This window comes from Maylandia zebra, unplaced genomic scaffold, assembly GCF_041146795.1.
Source record: "Maylandia zebra isolate NMK-2024a unplaced genomic scaffold, Mzebra_GT3a scaffold03, whole genome shotgun sequence".
NCBI lineage: Eukaryota > Metazoa > Chordata > Actinopteri > Cichliformes > Cichlidae > Maylandia > Maylandia zebra.
Window position 1 is genome coordinate 2,598,245 of NW_027490033.1, and position 23,880 is coordinate 2,622,124.

The 23,880-nt window shown below is 41.4% G+C and overlaps 1 protein-coding gene across 1 annotated transcript in view; it reads right to left on the reverse strand.

Annotated features, from left to right (window-relative positions):
• Positions 1-23,880, reverse strand: part of LOC112432436 (protein NLRC3) — a 3,307,575-nt gene that overhangs the window by 2,524,378 nt on the left and 759,317 nt on the right. The window contains exons 21-22 of the mRNA XM_076881152.1: positions 15,115-15,291; positions 12,831-13,007 (exon numbers count right to left, since the gene is read on the reverse strand). Coding sequence (XP_076737267.1) covers positions 12,831-13,007; positions 15,115-15,291 — 354 coding nt within the window. The remainder of the gene's footprint in view (positions 1-12,830; positions 13,008-15,114; positions 15,292-23,880) is intronic.

Sequence of the window (23,880 nt, forward strand, 5' to 3'; positions counted from 1 at the left end):
TTGATTGTATAAATGTATTTTCATTATTTTATTTTGAAAAGAAACATTTATTTTGAAAAAAGGAAGTGTGATCCTCTAGCAAACTTTATTTTCTGTTGCTGGATCACAAGGGATAAATGCCTTTTTCATTGGTTGAAGGTGGTTTTAGCCCCGTCTTCCGAAACACCAGACCATCATTTCACATGAGCTAGATCTTTTCGCACGTGGAAATAGATGAGACAGGTCACGGATAGCTCGTGCGGAATTTTCTAACATTTTGGTGAGTTTAGCCCATGGGTTTGAAAAGTTAATAATGTGTTAGTCTGTTGCTAAAAGTTGTTTCTTCTGTTCATACCGATTCGCGAGTGGTAATTTGCTGTTTAAAAACGGTTGAAATGCTGTTGTGGTAGGATTTGTTTAGCATACTCGAAGGATGATTGGAAAAATGTATTATCTTGCTGGTTATACCTATTAATCATAATTTCATGGTTAAAAAGAGAACAAGAAATTCATTTGTTGTTTACATGGTTAAAATAATTTCATGTATAACGAGAGATATATTCAAAGCATGCATGTAATGTATTACTGTGGTAATGTGAAAGAAATGTGAAAAGAGATAAAGAACTAAAGCTATAGCTGTGATACAAGAGAAGAAACGGAGCTGGCTGTGTACAATAATGTTAATATTGTTGTGCAGGCTAGGTTTTTTTCCCTTGTCCGTGTGGAAGGAACTAAGATTTTGGATTCCAATGGATTCTCTCCGGATGGAGATGGCGAGCCTGAGCCCAGACTGAACTTTGCAGAGGAACTTACTCTTCTTCCTCGACGGAGACTCCCAAGTGGTAACACACAAACCACAAACGAAAGAGAACAAGAACTAGACTAAGAATTTTTGACTTGACAAATGACCAAAGACAAAAAGACAATTGAATATTGAGCTCAAACGACTATTTTTGGGGTTATTTTTGTTTTGCCGGCTTCTTCTTATTATTGTTATGGTTATTATCACTACTACTGTCAATGTGGAATTTGTGTCTTGTTTATTTCATTTTTGTGCAAAATAATAACTGTTGCTGCTCAAATTCCTGTCTCCAGCCATTTCATTCTGCATTCGCCTCGCTTTCTATTGTAGCCCTGCCGAACCTAGCAACTGGTCCGTAGTTTGGCTGTCCTAAACTATTTAAAATGAGTCAGTGGTTACACAAGTCTTCCTGCTTTCACTATAGTCTACCTCACACTGTCAGCCACAGTTACTTCCTCACCAGCATGACTGCACGGAAACTCTGCTTTCTCCTGCTTCTGCTTGTGGTTTTTAGCAGTGAAGGTAAATATATATAATTAAAAAAGAAAAGCTGTAAAGCCAGGTGTTTAAGAAGAAAGCTTTAGTTAGGTTAGTGAAATAATATATGTGATTGATTTTCCCACAACAACAAATATATAGAAACTATAATCCCGATTTTGTTTCATTTTAACTGGAACAATTTATAGAGACTCTTGTGAAGACAATTGGAAAGAAACCCGATTCCACTCAAATATGCAGCAAAACAACTCTGAATATTACTGTGATGATACTGTGTGAGATCAGCACAGAGAGGAGCCGAGGAGAACAGCGTCGTCTGCTCTATCGTTACGACCGAGGCTTTATTCATGGCTGTGACTCCAGGTTCACACTGATCAAAGAAAATGAGACTGTGTTTCTCCACCTGCTCAACTTAACATCTGAAGACAGTGGGAACTACACCAGTGAGTGTGGATTTCGTGGTGGATTGTATGTTCTCCATCTCAGTGTGACTGTGAGAGGTAAAAACATTTTCTATTTATACTAGAGATGGACCGATCCGATATTACGTATCGGTATCGGTCCGATACTGACCTAAATGACTGGATCGGATATCGGAGAAAAATAAAAAATGTAATCCGATCCATTAAATATCACGAAAGCACCTCACAAAACTTGCAACACGCCGTAACTCGCCTCAGAACGTTAGCAGTCGGAGCAGTATGCATCACGTGATAGAGCGGCTGTGGCATGCGGGACCTGTCGGTGGTCTGGATAGCATTTGGAGCTTCGCTAGCAACCTGGCATTTCATCTCCGACAAAGTTATCCCCGAGAGAAGTAAAGCAAGTGTGTAAGTCCACCTCTGAATGTTTGTAAAGCATTCCTGCGTTAAGCTTAACGAGCGACTGCCTCTCGCTCTCCGGCTGCTACTTCAATCGTGAAACTGCTTAAATGATCAGCTGATCGGCTTTTCTGTCGCGAGTCCATCTTTGTTTTTGGCCCACTTTGGAAACCAGCGGCTGAACAACAGCAGCACGTTTAAGCTTGATAAGCTGTTGTTAGAATTTATTTAATATTACTTTCTAGTCCAGGATCTTTTTCTACGTAGCTGACGCTGGTAACTGTGCAGGGGCGGATCTAGCAAAGTTTAGCCAGGGGGGCCGATAGGGCATGAACAGGGAAAAGGGGGCACAAAGACATACTTTTCTTTCTTATTCTCATTTAAAATGTCTAGCTTTTAATAAATAATTATCTGACACCCAAAGTTTTAATTTGATGTAAAATGAATAGAAGTCAATTACTGTATATAGTGACTATTAAGTCTAATATATATACCCTAGTAAGCTATAGTACTTTTTCCTTTGGGAAGGTACCATCTGTGCAGTCTGCAATTTTGTTGAAGAAAGATGTTGAATCTATTTAATATTTCTTGAAAAATAATTGATTTCTGTGCATTTTTTTCACACTGCATCAAATTAAGGTTGATTACATCGATTAAGCATCATGAGGTGGAGCGTGAGGGGTGGTTCCCTATTTTTTATTTATTTATTTTTGTTGTTGCTGGGAGTTTTAGAGCCCTATTAGTTAGGTTGCTTAATATGCTAAGTACTCTTTAAAATACCAGAATAGGGAGGATGGTGTAGGTCTAAGTTTATTAGATTGATCAGTATTGCTGAACTATGAAATATTTTTTTTGTATACAGGTATAACAGAATAGCTTTAGTGTAGTTGTTGTTTTAAACTTGAGTATGAACTTGCAGACTTGCAAAATGCAGCAAGATATTTTAAAAAACAGTTTTGTTGATTAAAAAACACTATATCGGATTCATATCGGTATCGGCAGATATCCAAATTTATGATATCGGTATCGGTATCGGACATAAAAAAGTGGTATCGTGCCATCTCTAATTTATACCCACACCGCAGATTCAAGGTGGATGTTTGGAACTGCGTTAACACTTTCTTTTCTGTCATACATGGTTTGAGGTCGTCATTCCCGCCTGCAGCGGATTAATGAAAGGTTTCAGTCAGGAGATGAACATCTGGAATGTTTTTAAGCTCTTCTTCTGGCTAATTTGTTTAAAATTTCATTATAAAACTGCTCTAATCACAACTTTGGTGTTATTTCATCAGTGAAATGTTTGAATGATGCAATTGTAACTCTAATGTAATGAAAAGATAAACATGTTTTCCACTTTAATATAACAGGCTAATGCAAATTTCGTGACTTTTCATGTTTTCAAAATGAAGTTTTTTTGTGTGTGGCAACATTCAACAGACGATGGAGATTCTTCTGGCATGAAGTTCATGGCTACAGTTTCCATCATTTCTGCTGCTGCTTCACTCATCAGTGTGGCTGTGATAACCTGTGGTTACAGCCTGAGGAGAAATCCTCGCAGGTGAAAACTTTTACTGACGCACTTAAACTCATGAAATGACCCTTTGAAATCACTTGAGCACATTACTGCATACAGCAGCCACTGTGGTGTTCAAAGTATCTCATAGGTTCTTTTAAAACACCACACATTAGTTGTAGACATAGCTAGTCTTGTTTTTGAGGTATTTTTCACCCCATGACCTCTGATGTTTTTATCCTAACAGAGAAAACAGATCAGGTCTAACTAACTTAACAGGATCTGAAACTCGCCAGATGTTTGTGAGTTTTCCATAGTTCTGTTTTACACTTAATTGTGCCGAGGCTGCAGTGCATTATGTCTGTGTTTTAAGCTGCACTTTAATTAAATGTAAATGACAGTGTAAATTGTTGTTTAGGACAAAGAGGACCGCTACATGAGCCTTCATTGGCAAAACATCGATGTCTACCAAACTATCTCCTCCGGTCGCCTTCATCATGATGCTGAGGCCGCTGCATGTCACAGTCATGTACAATAATAATCAGAGATGGAGTTTTTATCCTGACTACGTGATCTATAAAACTATGATGCTAGACATGCTATCTATAAAAGACACTGACATTTTAACTTGCCAGCATCATGTGTACTGTTAGTTTGTTTTGCACTGAAAAAAGAGAAAAATATTAACGTCCAGTAAAACTTGTAATTATGTTGTGAATGAATTGCCTTAATTCATGGCTTTTAACACCATTTAATTTCTGTTTTTTATCTGGTTTGAACGTTGAAAATCCTGCCACTTGGCTCTGTGGCCTCTGCCACCATTATGGTTTTTGCTATACTGGTCCACTTGATAGTCATATTTGATGATGATTTTACTTTATTTTGAGTCATTAGAATCAGAACGGGGGTCAGGAAAGAAGAAAAAAGATAAGCTGGGGAGAAAGTTAACAGAAGAAGAGGGAAAAATAGAGAAGAGAAATAGATGGAGAGGAAGAGAGAAAAAATACTGAAAATCTATTTCATCATCTGCTGAAAAACACAAGGAAAAACCAACACAGTGGGGAACCCACAGCAACAACCAATAATATGCAGTAAGTAGGCTAGTAAGTAGTAGTAAATAATAGATATTAAATGTTACTGAGCAGTAAATGGGCCCAGAGGGCCGAGACCTGAGGGCACCCCACCCGCAGCACAGGCCCAACAGAGCCAGGGGGCCGGGCCCCACCGAGCAGCCGCCCAAAGTGAGCCACTAAACACAGAGAACCACTAATGCACTGTGGGTGGGGGCACCAGCTACTGGCAGGAAGTGTGGTGGGGGGAAATAATACGTGACTATTTTTATGTGGAGTGGAATTAAACTGCCATAGAATATGCTTGTGGTGGATTTGACTCAACACAAGCGTATTGTCAAAGTGTTCTTTGGCATGCATCGAGACAGTTTCTCAGATACTGAAGTGACTTGAGCAGAGCCAGTTAAAGCCTACTGTGCTTGAGTGGGCAGCTCAAGTTTCCACGTGGAAGGTTTAGTGAGACAAAGACAGGAAGTTAAAGCTGCTGACTAATAATCTGCAGGTTCCTGATTTGAGTCTCTGTTAAGAGGATGGTGTCTCTGAGATAATTGCTTTTGTGCATCGATAAATAAACAGGGAAATAAATGAATAGAAAAAAGCATCCGAGCGGATGTGCACCGACGGTGTGCCCACTGGTCTTAAAGTGCCTTTGCGCCCCTTACCATTTATGGAGGTCCCATTTGGGCACATTGGCATGGACCTATAGTGTACATGGATGTTGCTTTGTATTAGTTCTGGTATATTATACAACACAATAACATGATGCAGTGCTGCTGTGCACCATTTCTGCAAAGAGTGTGGTGCAAGCAAGGAAGATAAGATAACTCTTGCACAGTCATACCTAGTGCAATAATACAACAAATTTGGAAACTGTCCCACCATAACACAATCATTTAGATACAATATTGGACTTTGTTTACATGTAACTGCACAAATAGAATTTAGAAATGTAATTATTGACAAGAGTGAACAACCACTTATAATGTAATCTACAGCTGTGAGCAAACAGCTAGATAGAGAATCAGAAGTGTTGTGTTTTCTACAAAGTTTGCTGTTTCAGTGAGAGTCATATGTCATATCATTTCAAACAGTGGCGATCCAGAAATGTTGTACAAACGAGTAAGACTAACTATAGACTTTAGCCAAAGTTGTTAAGTTAGCTAAAGAGTTGGGATTGTGTGTAAGGCATAAATAAACCTAAAATGCAATGTTTTGGACGTTCTTTGGCACATTTCCCTACTGTAGGGGTCTCTGCAAGCATACGGGGCTCTGAGAGGGAACAAGATGACAACGAGGAATTCTACTGGAAACAGTCGATCATGTCTGTCAAAGCTTAATTCAGGGCAAACTAAGCTAAATTAGTGTTTTTAGCTAACAGCTACAATAAGCATAAAAGTGACTGTTGGGCTATTATTTGTTAACAGGGGCGATTTTAGCCCATTTTTGGGGTGCTTTGGTTCATTTTTGGGGTGCTTTGGTTCATTTTTGGGGGTGCTTTGGTTCATTTTTGGGGTGCTTTGGTTCATTTTTGGGGTGCTTCAGCACTTACTTACTTTTTTTTGACAATATTTCCTGTTTGTGTGACACACTACTAAAAATATAAAAGGCAGAACTTGGTTGAGAGGTAACATTTTAACAACAAAAGTATCCATAATATTTTCTAATATTTTGTAATAATTTATTTGTAATAATTTATTCTGTTTCAGGAGTGTTTTTATGCATCTGTATTATATTATACAAACACATTAAAAGTGAATCTCTGTCCAAAATATGCACTCAGTTTACTTCTTACTCACTGTGAGCATCATTCATTATTCTCCTCCAGTAATTAAGGTTAGGATATGTATTTTTTTTATTCCAATCCATTCTTCTTTGGCAGCATTTAAATAACCTTGATCAGAGTTGATGGTTTTGTTACAGACTTTTCAAAAAAGTGTTTTGCTTTTCTTTCACAAATGTGGGATTAAATTGTTAAAAAGTACAAAACAGTGATGGCATGTTTTGTGACGAGGACCCAGGCACAGAGAGACTTGATGGATTTAATAATCTTTTGATTTAATAAAGAAATTTGCAGACTTGCACAGAGACGGTAAAATTATGATGACTGATAAAGGAGACGAAGACAACAGACGATGAGGACAGGGAGGATGCAGGGACAGAGACGGGGAAGAAGTCTCATTGTGACGAGTAAAGTGTATCTTGGCTGGCTGGGCAGCTCTCTGGGTGCTCAGCCCCCCGAAGCTCTGATCCTAGAATCCTCCCTGAATTGTGTTAATACAGTATGTCAACATGAAAGCATAACTGTACAGGGTGGGCCAGTTATATGGATACACCGTAATAACATAGGAATGGTTGGTGATGTTAAAGTCCTGTTTGTGGCACATTAGTATATGTGAGGGGGCAAACTCCTCAAGTTCGGTGGTGACCATGGTGACCATTTAGAAGTCGGCCATCTGATACCAAATGATACCAAAGAAGGCAAAGTAAATAATTTTTAAAAGTAAATGTAGAGGAAACATCAAAAGTTGTCACGGCTGGGGCAGCAGTCGTGTGGTGGAGTGAATGAGGACCAAGATGCAGACGGCGGTGGAGATGCGAGTGGAGATTTATTTACAGTGAAAATAACAAAGGTGAGGGAAGAAGTGAACATCAACCTAAACTGGGACAAACTAACAGACAAAGCAGAAAACATGAGGGCAGCAGGGAAACACAGAGATGACACGAAGAAGACAGAGAGACGTGGAGAAACACCGATGGACACGGAGACTTTTCACCTGTTCCTTTTGTTTGAAGTGGCCAAACTTGGCCACAGTAGGACGTGGTCTCCCGGTCGCAGCCCGCATGGGGCCGATGCGATGCACTCTATCAAAGGCGATGTTCTTCACCGTGTCCTCCAGCAGCTTCAGGTGGGTTTTGATGAAGGTTTTGCACTCTGAGCCTTCTTCATCACAAGATCCTGGAAGCACTGATCAATGTAATCTTGGAGAGCCTCTAAACTCTCCCCGTTGTTCTCCAGGGTGTTGGAGATGATTTAGACAAATATTGTTAGTTAGAAGACTATTGATAAGTGTATTTGGTAATACTGAAGCTTAAAGGAATTTGTTCAATTCTAAACTACCATTCGCTTTAATTTTCCGCCAAAATCTCCGGCGTCTGACGTCAGTTACAACATGAGTCGCTTACCTCTGTCACTCTGAAGTCACATTGAGTTTTCCTCACTGACTGTTTCAGACAGGATTGTGGGAGCAACACAAAAAGCAGCTTCAGCTGGAAACACACAGTTTAGTGTCTTTGCTGCTCGCTTTAAGTCACAATAAACAGGAAACTCATTGTGTCTCATGTCAGAATCAAATCACTCATATACAGGAAAGGAAGAGGCGGAGCTTATTTCCTGCAGGGAGAGGTTAGCAGTCTGTGTCTTTCTCATTTCTGACTCCTAAAGAGCTGAAAAACACAGGCTGTTATTGGCTGGCTGACACTGGGATTAATGTCCTTGAAGCCAGCAGTCTTTAATGTCCAGGTTCAGAACGGGCAGGTGAAAAACAGTCCTTTATGTCCTCTGATGTTCAATAAACTGTCCTGATTACTGAGGGAGCAGAGAAAGTGTCTCCATCACTCACCACAGCTGGATGCTCTGAAATCCTGGAATCCAGCTGTGGAGAGGAGCGCCGGCGGCGTGGACGCAGTTTAGTAATCAGGGAACGGGAGACAGGAGGGAAACACAGCTGGGACCAATTACACACACGAGACAGGAAACAGTAACACAGGACTGTCAAAGTAAAACAGGAAATATAACACAGAGTCCAAAGTAAGGAGACGTGGGACACAGTGAAGACACAGAAACAGAAACCAGAACTATAATCACAAAACAAACTCAGAAACATAAAGAGTGAATCAGCTGATTCAGTGTTTGTGACAAAAACATGGATCCTGGTTAATAACTTTTATTTGTTTGTTTCTGTATTATTTTGTGTATCGTTCTTATGAGCTGTTGTTTTGTCAGTGAAATATTATTTCATTGTTTTAAGCTTTTTGTTGACTTTGAAGTGCTTAAGTTGATATTTTTGAACATTTAATTTGTTCGATTATTGTCGAGTCGATAAAACTGTCAAACGCACAGCTGCTTCCAGCATGGCCGGAGGAGAGGTGGCCGAGCAGACGCACAACACACACAGCTCACAGGTTTGCATTTCTATATATTGCAGATGTTGCAGAATTTGAGAGTAAAGAACTCAGAGATCCAGCGCTGTCTCCTGCCCCTTATTTATACACCACAACACAACGACAGGCGTAACTCACACAAACGGGTAACATGAGGCTCAGATGCTTTGGACGTGTTCACATATACTGGACACAGAATGATGAAGATGGAGCTGCAGGAAGGAGGAAAAGAGGAAAAACACAGAAAAGATTCACAGATGTGGTGAAAAAGGACACGACAGCTTCTGTTTGTTAGTTTGGTTTTTCTTTATTTGGTAAAGAGTCGGAAATAAAGAGAAGATCACATGTTTGAATATTATATTAACGTTCTGTAATTACAACAAGTTGTAAAATCTTTCCAGAGTGAGACAGAGACTGTGCAGAGACTGTAGAAGGACAGAGCAGCAGCAGAGCAGTCCAGATACACTGATGATCCTCTGTCAGATCCAGAGGGACACACAGGGCTGATGCTGGACTCTACATTGTGTCTGACAGTGGAGCTGTTCTCAGAGCAGTTCACTCTGCAGCACTGACAGTCATCTGCACTTCATTCCTCTGTCAGTCACTGCTGGATGAAGCTCTCCTCTCCACCTCCCAGTAACATGGCCCAGTCAGAGCGTCTCTACACACAAGCTGCTGCTGCTTCAACCTCTCTGGATCATCAGGACACAGCTGCTCCTCTCTCAGCACACACACCGTCCTGTTTACCATCATCAGCTCCACCTGCAGAGAGAAGGAGGAAGAGCAGAGGAGATAAACGAGTGTTTCCAGAGACTCTTCATCAGCTGTCAGTCAGTGATGCAGCACATCCAGTATAAAGAGCAGCAGGGACGTCAGTGCTGGGACTGTACTAGGACTCATTGTTGCTTCACTTTTTCTAATCTTTGGATTTTTATTGAAGTTGCTGAAAATGTTTTTCCCTCCTAGTTTGAGTTTGGACTTTCATTCATTAGAAGAACCTTGGTGTGTCCACTCTGAGCTCTGTAGGAACCCCAACAACAAGCCCAACAATCCAGATGGACGGTTCCAGCTGTTAACTGGAGGAATTCCATCCAAACATCTGCTCTCACTAAATTCTTCCTCACCTACAGACTGTGTTCTTCACTGCTTTAAACTTGGAAATCAATGCAGTCATTGGTCTGCGTGCTGCTTTGTTCAGAGAGCTGATTGGCTGTTGACAGTGTTTGATCAGAGCGTGTCAGCCGTTACTATGGTGACCATAAAGGTGAGAAACAGGAAGTGTTTGTGTCCAATCCTGAAGCCTGTCACCGTTCTCCTCTCACAGCTTCACTGAGAAGCTGCAGCTTTACAGGAAACACTGGATCTTTGTTTCATACTGACTGTGTTTAGTACAATACTGCTGACAGCACCACCCACTCACTCCATCACTCTACTGACCTCAGAGTCTCCAGTCTGTAGTCTGGACTCTGCTGAAGATCAGACAGCTGCTTCACATCTGGATCCTTCAGGTTGTTGAAGTACAGCTCCAGCTGTCTCAGATGGGAGGGGTTGGACTTCAGTGCTGCTGCCAGATAATCACAGCTGATCTTTGACAAACCACATCTCTGCAATCTGTATAAAGAATGAAAGATGTAAGTTTATTAGACAAAGTGCTTGAAATCATTCAGTGTTTCATCATCTGTTCAGAGCTGAAGAAGGTTCAGAATGTAGAAGTTTAGAAAATGGAAACTCCAAACAGCTGAAGCCAACAGGAAGCAGCTTCAAACAGGAAACTGTGCAGAGTTTCAGACTATATGTCCTGATGCAGCCAGTTGGATTTTGGAGATTTGAATCTCTGTTCTGTGACTAAGTCCTTGAATCATTTCTTCCAGTTGGTCCAACAAGACAGACTAAGTATTGGACATGTGTTGTGGCTCCATCAGGGGAGCTTCTAAATGTGATGTGATGGCCCCTCTGGGTCTGTCAGGTCACAGCACTGAAGAGAGCTCAAACTGGGCACACAGCTGTTCCAGTCTGGACCAAAGACTCTATACTGGGACTGAGGGACTGCTTTGACTGCACCCACTGGGACTTTTTAAAGGCTCATGTTCTCACTTAGATCATCGATTTCTACTGACATTTCTTTCTGGGAAAAATGGGGATTACTTTGGAAACAGGAAGTATTTTCCCCAATAAGCAGCCCTGGATTAGTAAATCACTCCAACATGTTCTCAGGCAGAAGAAGCTGTCTTGTTATGAGGGAGAGAAGAAAAAGATTGAGGCACAGAAACCTGTTGAAAGAGAGATAAAGCAGCTAAAATCAGGTGTAAAAGTAAAGCAGAGGATGAGCTGAATAAAGGACACTCAAGGCTGGCTTGGAAAGGAATGAAGTCCATGGTGGGGATGCAGAACAAGGAGCAAAGATGAATGTGATGCTGAATCAGCAGAAGACTTGGACTCATTTGATTCCAGCTTTGATATCATTGATTTCAATGAAGAGCTTTGTGATTGTAGCAAAGGGCTGGTAGCTCTGAGAGTCCCACTGATGAGGTGTTTGTGTGGAAATCTCTTAGTGGGACCAAAGAGAGAAAAAGCCCTGGTCCTGATGCTGTGGGAGGGAAATGATTGAAGTGTGCTGTGAGGAACTGACTGGGAGATTTTCACACATTTTCCAGTCCTCCTTGGAACAACAGGAAGTTCCCAGCATATGGAAACAAAGGTTAAGTGTCCTATGGCACTCAGTGATGATGGTGCTGTGGCCCCACCACCTCCACCTCTTTGTAAAGGAACTAACTGTAATCTGAAGCTTCAAATGGAACTAAGACTTCCTCCACTAGGTGGCAGTGTCTGATGAGAAAGTGTTAGTGGAGCTGGCCTGGAGTCAGAAACAGGAAGATGCAGGATTTGGGCTGAAATGGGCAAAAGTGGTTAGCACTAGTGCCTTAGAGCAAGAAGGTTGTAGGTTGAAGCTTGTTGGTCAGCTGGGCCTTTCTGTGGAGGTTGGATGTTCTCCCACAGTCCAATGAAATGCTGCTTAGGTTCATTGGTGCTTCTACATTGGCTGTAGGTGTGGATGTGAGGGAGTGCTTCTCTGTCGCTCTCTGTTGGCCCTGTGATGGACTGCTCACCTGTGCAGGTGGACCACGCCTCTTGCCCTATGACAGCTAGGGCACAGGCTGCAGCCCTGTGAGCCTAAGCTGAATAAACAGTTAGCAAAAATGATCCATAGATGGCCTGAAATCCCCCAGTTAGCAGTTTGGTAGATAGCTATGACATGCTAATCCCATCCAGCAGCTGTATTCTACCTGTAAGCTGATCCCTGCTGAGCCAAAGCACTTTTTCATATACAAATTACAACCTTTAATAGAAACCTATTGGTCAGCATCTTATTAGCCTGCTGTTAGCTTCATTCCACAGAAAACTGAGAGAAACTAACAGAGTTGATAAAGAATAAAGAGAAATGTGCTGATTTAAAGCCTTTGAAGTGCTTCAGATGATCTCTGTCCACTTCTGTCCACTCATTCATTCATGTAAGCTTTCTAATGCAGCTTTGATCTTCACAGTCTGCTTGATGAAACTCATTCTAACCCTGAATGTCAGAGTGTTCCTCCTTCTCTTTCCCATCATTCATGCTGGCAGTGGAGGAGATTTGGATGTTGGACTGTGTTTTGGATGATGTGTGTATGTTTGTGTTGGACTGCTGTCTGTAAAGCAAACGCACATTTTGCTTTGGATTTCAGTGTCAGACAGACTTTAAGGTGCAATGAAGAGTTTGAGAGTTTCACAGTGAATTTTCCAGTGGAGGATTTTTCTTCTTCTTTGAAGGTTTGAAATGTGAACATTGTTCTGCTGCAGTCAATGGACTAAACCAGAGAAGAAGAAAACAGACTTTACCATGAAGATCCTCAGTGTGGATCAGTATAATATCAGCCTGATGTCTGCAGTTTAGTGTCAGCACAACTTTCACATCATATTCATCTCAGCACAACTAAAACATGCTGACTGACCTCAGAGTTTCAAGTTTACATCCTGGACTCTCCAGGAAACCACACAGATGCTTCACTCCTGGATCCTGCAGGTTGTAGTTGATGCTCAGGTCCAGCTCTCTCAGATGGGAGGGGTTGGACTTCAGTGCTGCTGCCAGATAATCACAGCTGATCTCTGACAAACCACACCAGCTCAATCTGTATAAAGAATGAAAGATGTAAGTTTATTAGACAAAGTGCTTGAAATCATTCAGTGTTTCATCATCTGTTCAGAGCTGAAGAAGGTTCAGAATGTAGAAGTTTAGAAAATGGAAACTCCAAACAGCTGAAGCCAACAGGAAGCAGCTTCAAACAAACACAACAAGAGAAAAAACTCTGAATGTTTCACATTAAAGTCGTACATTTCTCATAAAAACAGGACAAAGACTTGAAAAAGTCGTGTTTTTCCTTCCAGGAACCACATGGCTTCACTTTTAAAGGTGAAGTGTGAAAGAAATGGACATATTTGAAGTCCAACACCTTTTTCCAGTCACATTATTAAAGCAGACAAACTACAAGCTCATTTTCATTCCAACAAGTCATCTTCTGACCTGGACTAACAACACTGGTCTCTATGTGCAGCTGGCTGTGAGACCAGTGCTCAGGGAGCGTCTACAAAGTGCAACACTGAAAGAACATCACACACTCATTTGCTTCCAGCACTTTCACACAAACATCTACTGTCATTATTGTCACCAAACTCTGTGGATCCTTTATTGCAAATTCAAATGGGATCAAATGGTCAGACAAAAGAGGGTTATGAGGAAATATGATGAAATGTTGTGTATTAGCAGCAAGTTATTGAATCTTTTTCCTCAGAAACCAAACAAAATGATTGACAAACATGTTTTTACAAACTCAGTGTTGGACTTGGATCAGCAGGATAAGCTGATGTTTAAAGGCATTTGAGTCTCGCTGTATGAGAGTCCAGTTCTTACTCAATATTTATGGATGATGTTCTTTCAGTGTTGCACTTTGTAGACGCTCCCTGAGCCTCACAGCCAGCTGCACATGGACCAGCTGACATTACCCAGCATTAGAGGCGGCTGTAAAAAATTCATGTTCCCATTTAAATGGTTTTAATTTGAATAAAACGATGTTGATTCATTCAATCCTGAATCGATGTTTAATATAAATGTATTTTGCCAGAATCTCAGGTTAAAGCTCACAAACTATTTCAACAAGCAGCAAACAGATAAAACAGTAAATGAGAGCAGCTAAACACACAAAGATGGAAACACAGAGCGTGGATCGTTCACTCGACGGCACGTACACGGACACGCCGTCGGGGCTGAAAGTGGACAGCTCACAGATCCTGAAGCTGCAGGTTTCATCTGTCTCCAACCAAAACTGAGTGAAGCAGCAGCAAAAGAAGATCCAAACTCTGCTTCACGTTTGATCAATATGCTCATGAATTCTCTCTGACTTTGGCTGTTCCTGCCTGCACAGCTCTCTCTCTCTCAGTGTACTCCAAGAACAGCTTCAAACATCTGTTTCTGCATCATTCACTGTTTATTAGCCACCAGTCTGCTGTTGTGTTCAGTGCTGTCGGCCTCTGACAGTAAAGCCTCATTTCTGCTGTTCCATGGAAACTTTTTAAAATGATGACAGATTACAAACTCTCAGCTGTGTCTGTAATCAAACCTCTGTAACTTTGCTTCACTTCAGCAGCATCAGCTCATGTTCACATGTTGCTTCATGGTTTGCTTCAGTTTTTGATCGACTGCAGAATATTTTGAAGGTTATCTGCTATAAAAAGCCAGAAGAGGAAAATCTGCTTCATGTGTTTCTGTTTGATCCTCAGTGACTTTGACACAAAGGCCTCTGCTGTGATGATCACACCTCTGATCAAGTCTCACAGTGTCACAACTGATAAATGATCAGAGTTAGAATATTTCTGACTGTCTGCTGTGTGCCGTGACCTTTGACCTGCTAAAGACAGTCAGCTGTGGATTATTCATTGTTGTGTCTGATACTTAGAACTGTGAGGAAGAAGCTACACAGTTAATCAGGGTCCCCTCTCTCTGAATCAGGAAAGGTGGGCAGGCCGCGTGTGGGCCGCGGGCCATACGTTGAGTATCACTGTTTGAAATGTGAACATTGTTCTGCTGCAGTCAATGGACTAAACCAGAGAAGAAGAAAACAGACTTTACCATGAAGATCCTCAGTGTGGATCAGTATAATATCAGCCTGATGTCTGCAGTTTAGTGTCAGCACAACTTTCACATCATATTCATCTCAGCACAACTAAAACATGCTGACTGACCTCAGAGTTTCAAGTTTACATCCTGGACTCTCCAGGAAACCACACAGATGCTTCACTCCTGGATCCTGCAGCTTGTTGTTGAAGCTCAGCTCCAGCTGTCTCAGATGGGAGGGGTTGGACTTCAGTGCTGCTGCCAGATAATCACAGCTGATCTCTGACAAACCACAGCTCCACAATCTGTATAAAGAATGAAAGATGTAAGTTTATTAGACAAAGTGCTTGAAATCATTCAGTGTTTCATCATCTGTTCAGAGCTGAAGAAGGTTCAGAATGTAGAAGTTTAGAAAATGGAAACTCCAAACAGCTGAAGCCAACAGGAAGCAGCTTCAAACAAACACAACAAGAGAAAAAACTCTGAATGTTTCACATTAAAGTCGTACATTTCTCATAAAAACAGGACAAAGACTTGAAAAAGTCGTGTTTTTCCTTCCAGGAACCACATGGCTTCACTTTTAAAGGTGAAGTGTGACAGAAATGGACATATTTGAAGTCCAACACCTTTTTCCAGTCACATTATTAAAGCAGACAAACTACAAGCTCATTTTCATTCCAACAAGTCATCTTCTGACCTGGACTAACAACACTGGTCTCTATGTGCAGCTGGCTGTGAGACCAGTGCTCAGGGAGCGTCTACAAAGTGCAACACTGAAAGAACATCACACACTCATTTGCTTGCAGCACTTTCACACAAACATCTACTGTCATTATTGTCACCAAACTCTGTGGATCCTTTATTGCAAATTCAAATGGTCAGACAAAAGAGGCTTATGAGGAAATATGATGAAATGTTGTGTATTAGCAGCAACTTATTGAATCATTTTCCTCAGAAACCAAACAAAATGATTGACAAACATGTTTTTACAAACTCAGTGTTGGACTTGGATCAGCAGGATAAGCTGATGTTTAAAGGCATTTGAGTCTCGCTGTATGAGAGTCCAGTTCTTACTCAATATTTATGGATGATGTTCTTTCAGTGTTGCACTTTGTAGACGCTCCCTGAGCCTCACAGCCAGCTGCACATGGACCAGCTGACATTACCCAGCATTAGAGGCGGCTGTAAAAAATTCATGTTCCCATTTAAATGGTTTTAATTTGAATAAAACGATGTTGATTCATTCAATCCTGAATCGATGTTTCATATAAATGTATTTTGCCAGAATCTCAGGTTAAAGCTCACAAACTATTTCAACAAGCAGCAAACAGATAAAACAGTAAATGAGAGCAGCTAAACACACAAAGATGGAAACACAGAGCGTGGATCGTTCACTCGACGGCACGTACACGGACACGCCGTCGGGGCTGAAAGTGGACAGCTCACAGATCCTGAAGCTGCAGGTTTCATCTGTCTCCAACCAAAACTGAGTGAAGCAGCAGCAAAAGAAGATCCAAACTCTGCTTCACGTTTGATCAATATGCTCATGAATTCTCTCTGACTTTGGCTGTTCCTGCCTGCACAGCTCTCTCTCTCTCAGTGTACTCCAAGAACAGCTTCAAACATCTGTTTCTGCATCATTCACTGTTTATTAGCCACCAGTCTGCTGTTGTGTTCAGTGCTGTCGGCCTCTGACAGTAAAGCCTCATTTCTGCTGTTCCATGGAAACTTTTTAAAATGATGACAGATTACAAACTCTCAGCTGTGTCTGTAATCAAACCTCTGTAACTTTGCTTCACTTCAGCAGCATCAGCTCATGTTCACATGTTGCTTCATGGTTTGCTTCAGTTTTTGATCGACTGCAGAATATTTTGAAGGTTATCTGCTATAAAAAGCCAGAAGAGGAAAATCTGCTTCATGTGTTTCTGTTTGATCCTCAGTGACTTTGACACAAAGGCCTCTGCTGTGATGATCACACCTCTGATCAAGTCTCACAGTGTCACAACTGATAAATGATCAGAGTTAGAATATTTCTGACTGTCTGCTGTGTGCCGTGACCTTTGACCTGCTAAAGACAGTCAGCTGTGGATTATTCATTGTTGTGTCTGATACTTAGAACTGTGAGGAAGAAGCTACACAGTTAATCAGGGTCCCCTCTCTCTGAATCAGGAAAGGTGGGCAGGCCGCGTGTGGGCCGCGGGCCATACGTTGAGTATCACTGTTTGAAATGTGAACATTGTTCTGCTGCAGTCAATGGACTAAACCAGAGAAGAAGAAAACAGACTTTACCATGAAGATCCTCAGTGTGGATCAGTATAATATCAGCCTGATGTCTGCAGTTTAGTGTCAGCACAACTTTCACATCATATTCATCTCAGCACAACTAAAACATGCTGACTGACCTCAGAGTTTCAAGTTTACATCCTGGACTCTCCAGGAAACCACACAGATGCTTCACTCCTGGATCCTGCAGCTTGTTGTTGAAGCTCAGGTCCAGCTGTCTCAGATGGGAGGGGTTGGACTTCAGTGCTGCTGCCAGATAATCACAGCTGATCTCTGACAAACCACAGCTCCTCAATCTGTATGAAGAATGAAAGATGTAAGTTTATTAGACAAAGTGCTTGAAATCATTCAGTGTTTCATCATCTGTTCAGAGCTGAAGAAGGTTCAGAATGTAGAAGTTTAGAAAATGGAAACTCCAAACAGCTGAAGCCAACAGGAAGCAGCTTCAAAGAAACACAACAAGAGAAAAAACTCTGAATGTTTCACATTAAAGTCGAACATTTCTCATAAAAACAGGACAAAGACTTGAAAAAGTCGTGTTTTTCCTTCCAGGAACCACATGGCTTCACTTTTAAAGGTGAAGTGTGACAGAAATGGACATATTTGAAGTCCAACACCTTTTTCCAGTCACATTATTAAAGCAGACAAACTACAAGCTCATTTTCATTCCAACAAGTCATCTTCTGACCTGGACTAACAACACTGGTCTCTATGTGCAGCTGGCTGTGAGACCAGTGCTCAGGGAGCGTCTACAAAGTGCAACACTGAAAGAACATCACACACTCATTTGCTTCCAGCACTTTCACACAAACATCTACTGTCATTATTGTCACCAAACTCTGTGGATCCTTTATTGCAAATTCAAATGGGATCAAATGGTCAGACAAAAGAGGGTTATGAGGAAATATGATGAAATGTTGTGTATTAGCAGCAAGTTATTGAATCTTTTTCCTCAGAAACCAAACAAACTGATTGACAAACATCTTTTTACAAACTCAGTGTTGGACTTGGATCAGCAGGATAAGCTGATGTTTAAAGGCATTTGAGTCTCGCTGTATGAGAGTCCAGTTCTTACTCAATATTTATGGATGATGTTCTTTCAGTGTTGCACTTTGTAGACACTCCCTGAGCCTCACAGCCAGCTGCACATGGACCAGCTGACATTACCCAGCATTAGAGGCGGCTGTAAAAAATTCATGTTCCCATTTAAATGGTTTTAATTTGAATAAAACGATGTTGATTCATTCAATCCTGAATCGATGTTTCATATAAATGTATTTTGCCAGAATCTCAGGTTAAAGCTCACAAACTATTTCAACAAGCAGCAAACAGCTAAAACAGTAAATGAGAGCAGCTAAACACACAAAGATGGAAACACAGAGCGTGGATCGTTCACTCGACGGCACGTACACGGACACGCCGTCGGGGCTGAAAGTGGACAGCTCACAGATCCTGAAGCTGCAGGTTTCATCTGTCTCCAACCAAAACTGAGTGAAGCAGCAGCAAAAGAAGATCCAAACTCTGCTTCACGTTTGATCAATATGCTCATGAATTCTCTCTGACTTTGGCTGTTCCTGCCTGCACAGCTCTCTCTCTCTCAGTGTACTCCAAGAACAGCTTCAAACATCTGTTTCTGCATCATTCACTGTTTATTAGCCACCAGTCTGCTGTTGTGTTCAGTGCTGTCGGCCTCTGACAGTAAAGCCTCATTTCTGCTGTTCCATGGAAACTTTTTAAAATGATGACAGATTACAAACTCTCAGCTGTGTCTGTAATCAAACCTCTGTAACTTTGCTTCACTTCAGCAGCATCAGCTCATGTTCACATGTTGCTTCATGGTTTGCTTCAGTTTTTGATCGACTGCAGAATATTTTGAAGGTTATCTGCTATAAAAAGCCAGAAGAGGAAAATCTGCTTCATGTGTTTCTGTTTGATCCTCAGTGACTTTGACACAAAGGCCTCTGCTGTGATGATCACACCTCTGATCAAGTCTCACAGTGTCACAACTGATAAATGATCAGAGTTAGAATATTTCTGACTGTCTGCTGTGTGCCGTGACCTTTGACCTGCTAAAGACAGTCAGCTGTGGATTATTCATTGTTGTGTCTGATACTTAGAACTGTGAGGAAGAAGCTACACAGTTAATCAGGGTCCCCTCTCTCTGAATCAGGAAAGGTGGGCAGGCCGCGTGTGGGCCGCGGGCCATACGTTGAGTATCACTGTTTGAAATGTGAACATTGTTCTGCTGCAGTCAATGGACTAAACCAGAGAAGAAGAAAACAGACTTTACCATGAAGATCCTCAGTGTGGATCAGTATAATATCAGCCTGATGTCTGCAGTTTAGTGTCAGCACAACTTTCACATCATATTCATCTCAGCACAACTAAAACATGCTGACTGACCTCAGAGTTTCAAGTTTACATCCTGGACTCTCCAGGAAACCACACAGATGCTTCACTCCTGGATCCTGCAGCTTGTTGTTGAAGCTCAGGTCCAGCTCTCTCAGATGGGAGGGGTTGGACTTCAGTGCTGCTGCCAGATAATCACAGCTGATCTCTGACAAACCACAGTTCCACAATCTGTATAAAGAATGAAAGATGTAAGTTTATTAGACAAAGTGCTTGAAATCATTCAGTGTTTCATCATCTGTTCAGAGCTGAAGAAGGTTCAGAATGTAGAAGTTTAGAAAATGGAAACTCCAAACAGCTGAAGCCAACAGGAAGCAGCTTCAAACAAACACAACAAGAGAAAAAAACTCTGAATGTTTCACATTAAAGTCGTACATTTCTCATAAAAACAGGACAAAGACTTGAAAAAGTCGTGTTTTTCCTTCCAGGAACCACATGGCTTCACTTTTAAAGGTGAAGTGTGACAGAAATGGACATATTTGAAGTCCAACACCTTTTTCCAGTCACATTATTAAAGCAGACAAACTACAAGCTCATTTTCATTCCAACAAGTCATCTTCTGACCTGGACTAACAACACTGGTCTCTATGTGCAGCTGGCTGTGAGACCAGTGCTCAGGGAGCGTCTACAAAGTGCAACACTGAAAGAACATCACACACTCATTTGCTTCCAGCACTTTCACACAAACATCTACTGTCATTATTGTCACCAAACTCTGTGGATCCTTTATTGCAAATTCAAATGGGATCAAATGGTCAGACAAAAGAGGGTTATGAGGAAATATGATGAAATGTTGTGTATTAGCAGCAACTTATTGAATCTTTTTCCTCAGAAACCAAACAAAATGATTGACAAACATCTTTTTACAAACTCAGTGTTGGACTTGGATCAGCAGGATAAGCTGATGTTTAAAGGCATTTGAGTCTCGCTGTATGAGAGTCCAGTTCTTACTCAATATTTATGGATGATGCTCTTTCAGTGTTGCACTTTGTCGACGCTCCCTGAGCCTCACAGCCAGCTGCACATGGACCAGCTGACATTACCCAGCATTAGAGGCGGCTGTAAAAAATTCATGTTCCCATTTAAATGGTTTTAATTTGAATAAAACGATGTTGATTCATTCAATCCTGAATCGATGTTTAATATAAATGTATTTTGCCAGAATCTCAGGTTAAAGCTCACAAACTATTTCAACAAGCAGCAAACAGATAAAACAGTAAATGAGAGCAGCTAAACACACAAAGATGGAAACACAGAGCGTGGATCGTTCACTCGACGGCACGTACACGGACACGCCGTCGGGGCTGAAAGTGGACAGCTCACAGATCCTGAAGCTGCAGGTTTCATCTGTCTCCAACCAAAACTGAGTGAAGCAGCAGCAAAAGAAGATCCAAACTCTGCTTCACGTTTGATCAATATGCTCATGAATTCTCTCTGACTTTGGCTGTTCCTGCCTGCACAGCTCTCTCTCTCTCAGTGTACTCCAAGAACAGCTTCAAACATCTGTTTCTGCATCATTCACTGTTTATTAGCCACCAGTCTGCTGTTGTGTTCAGTGCTGTCGGCCTCTGACAGTAAAGCCTCATTTCTGCTGTTCCATGGAAACTTTTTAAAATGATGACAGATTACAAACTCTCAGCTGTGTCTGTAATCAAACCTCTGTAACTTTGCTTCACTTCAGCAGCATCAGCTCATGTTCACATGTTGCTTCATGGTTTGCTTCAGTTTTTGATCGACTGCAGAATATTTTGAAGGTTATCTGCTATAAAAAGCCAGAAGAGGAAAATCTGCTTCATGTGTTTCTGTTTGATCCTCAGTGACTTTGACACAAAGGCCTCTGCTGTGATGATCACACCTCTGATCAAGTCTCACAGTGTCACAACTGATAAATGATCAGAGTTAGAATATTTCTGACTGTCTGCTGTGTGCCGTGACCTTTGACCTGCTAAAGACAGTCAGCTGTGGATTATTCATTGTTGTGTCTGATACTTAGAACTGTGAGGAAGAAGCTACACAGTTAATCAGGGTCCCCTCTCTCTGAATCAGGAAAGGTGGGCAGGCCGCGTGTGGGCCGCGGGCCATACGTTGAGTATCACTGTTTGAAATGTGAACATTGTTCTGCTGCAGTCAATGGACTAAACCAGAGAAGAAGAAAACAGACTTTACCATGAAGATCCTCAGTGTGGATCAGTATAATATCAGCCTGATGTCTGCAGTTTAGTGTCAGCACAACTTTCACATCATATTCATCTCAGCACAACTAAAACATGCTGACTGACCTCAGAGTTTCAAGTTTACATCCTGGACTCTCCAGGAAACCACACAGATGCTTCACTCCTGGATCCTGCAGCTTGTTGTTGAAGCTCAGGTCCAGCTCTCTCAGATGGGAGGGGTTGGACTTCAGTGCTGCTGCCAGATAATCACAGCTGATCTCTGACAAACCACAGTCCTCCAATCTGTATAAAGAATGAAAGATGTAAGTTTATTAGACAAAGTGCTTGAAATCATTCAGTGTTTCATCATCTGTTCAGAGCTGAAGAAGGTTCAGAATGTAGAAGTTTAGAAAATGGAAACTCCAAACAGCTGAAGCCAACAGGAAGCAGCTTCAAACAAACACAACAAGAGAAAAAACTCTGAATGTTTCACATTAAAGTCGAACATTTCTCATAAAAACAGGACAAAGACTTGAAAAAGTCGTGTTTTTCCTTCCAGGAACCACATGGCTTCACTTTTAAAGGTGAAGTGTGACAGAAATGGACATATTTGAAGTCCAACACCTTTTTCCAGTCACATTATTAAAGCAGACAAACTACAAGCTCATTTTCATTCCAACAAGTCATCTTCTGACCTGGACTAACAACACTGGTCTCTATGTGCAGCTGGCTGTGAGACCAGTGCTCAGGGAGCGTCTACAAAGTGCAACACTGAAAGAACATCACACACTCATTTGCTTCCAGCACTTTCACACAAACATCTACTGTCATTATTGTCACCAAACTCTGTGGATCCTTTATTGCAAATTCAAATGGGATCAAATGGTCAGACAAAAGAGGGTTATGAGGAAATATGATGAAATGTTGTGTATTAGCAGCAAGTTATTGAATCTTTTTCCTCAGAAACCAAACAAACTGATTGACAAACATCTTTTTACAAACTCAGTGTTGGACTTGGATCAGCAGGATAAGCTGATGTTTAAAGGCATTTGAGTCTCGCTGTATGAGAGTCCAGTTCTTACTCAATATTTATGGATGATGTTCTTTCAGTGTTGCACTTTGTAGACACTCCCTGAGCCTCACAGCCAGCTGCACATGGACCAGCTGACATTACCCAGCATTAGAGGCGGCTGTAAAAAATTCATGTTCCCATTTAAATGGTTTTAATTTGAATAAAACGATGTTGATTCATTCAATCCTGAATCGATGTTTCATATAAATGTATTTTGCCAGAATCTCAGGTTAAAGCTCACAAACTATTTCAACAAGCAGCAAACAGCTAAAACAGTAAATGAGAGCAGCTAAACACACAAAGATGGAAACACAGAGCGTGGATCGTTCACTCGACGGCACGTACACGGACACGCCGTCGGGGCTGAAAGTGGACAGCTCACAGATCCTGAAGCTGCAGGTTTCATCTGTCTCCAACCAAAACTGAGTGAAGCAGCAGCAAAAGAAGATCCAAACTCTGCTTCACGTTTGATCAATATGCTCATGAATTCTCTCTGACTTTGGCTGTTCCTGCCTGCACAGCTCTCTCTCTCTCAGTGTACTCCAAGAACAGCTTCAAACATCTGTTTCTGCATCATTCACTGTTTATTAGCCACCAGTCTGCTGTTGTGTTCAGTGCTGTCGGCCTCTGACAGTAAAGCCTCATTTCTGCTGTTCCATGGAAACTTTTTAAAATGATGACAGATTACAAACTCTCAGCTGTGTCTGTAATCAAACCTCTGTAACTTTGCTTCACTTCAGCAGCATCAGCTCATGTTCACATGTTGCTTCATGGTTTGCTTCAGTTTTTGATCGACTGCAGAATATTTTGAAGGTTATCTGCTATAAAAAGCCAGAAGAGGAAAATCTGCTTCATGTGTTTCTGTTTGATCCTCAGTGACTTTGACACAAAGGCCTCTGCTGTGATGATCACACCTCTGATCAAGTCTCACAGTGTCACAACTGATAAATGATCAGAGTTAGAATATTTCTGACTGT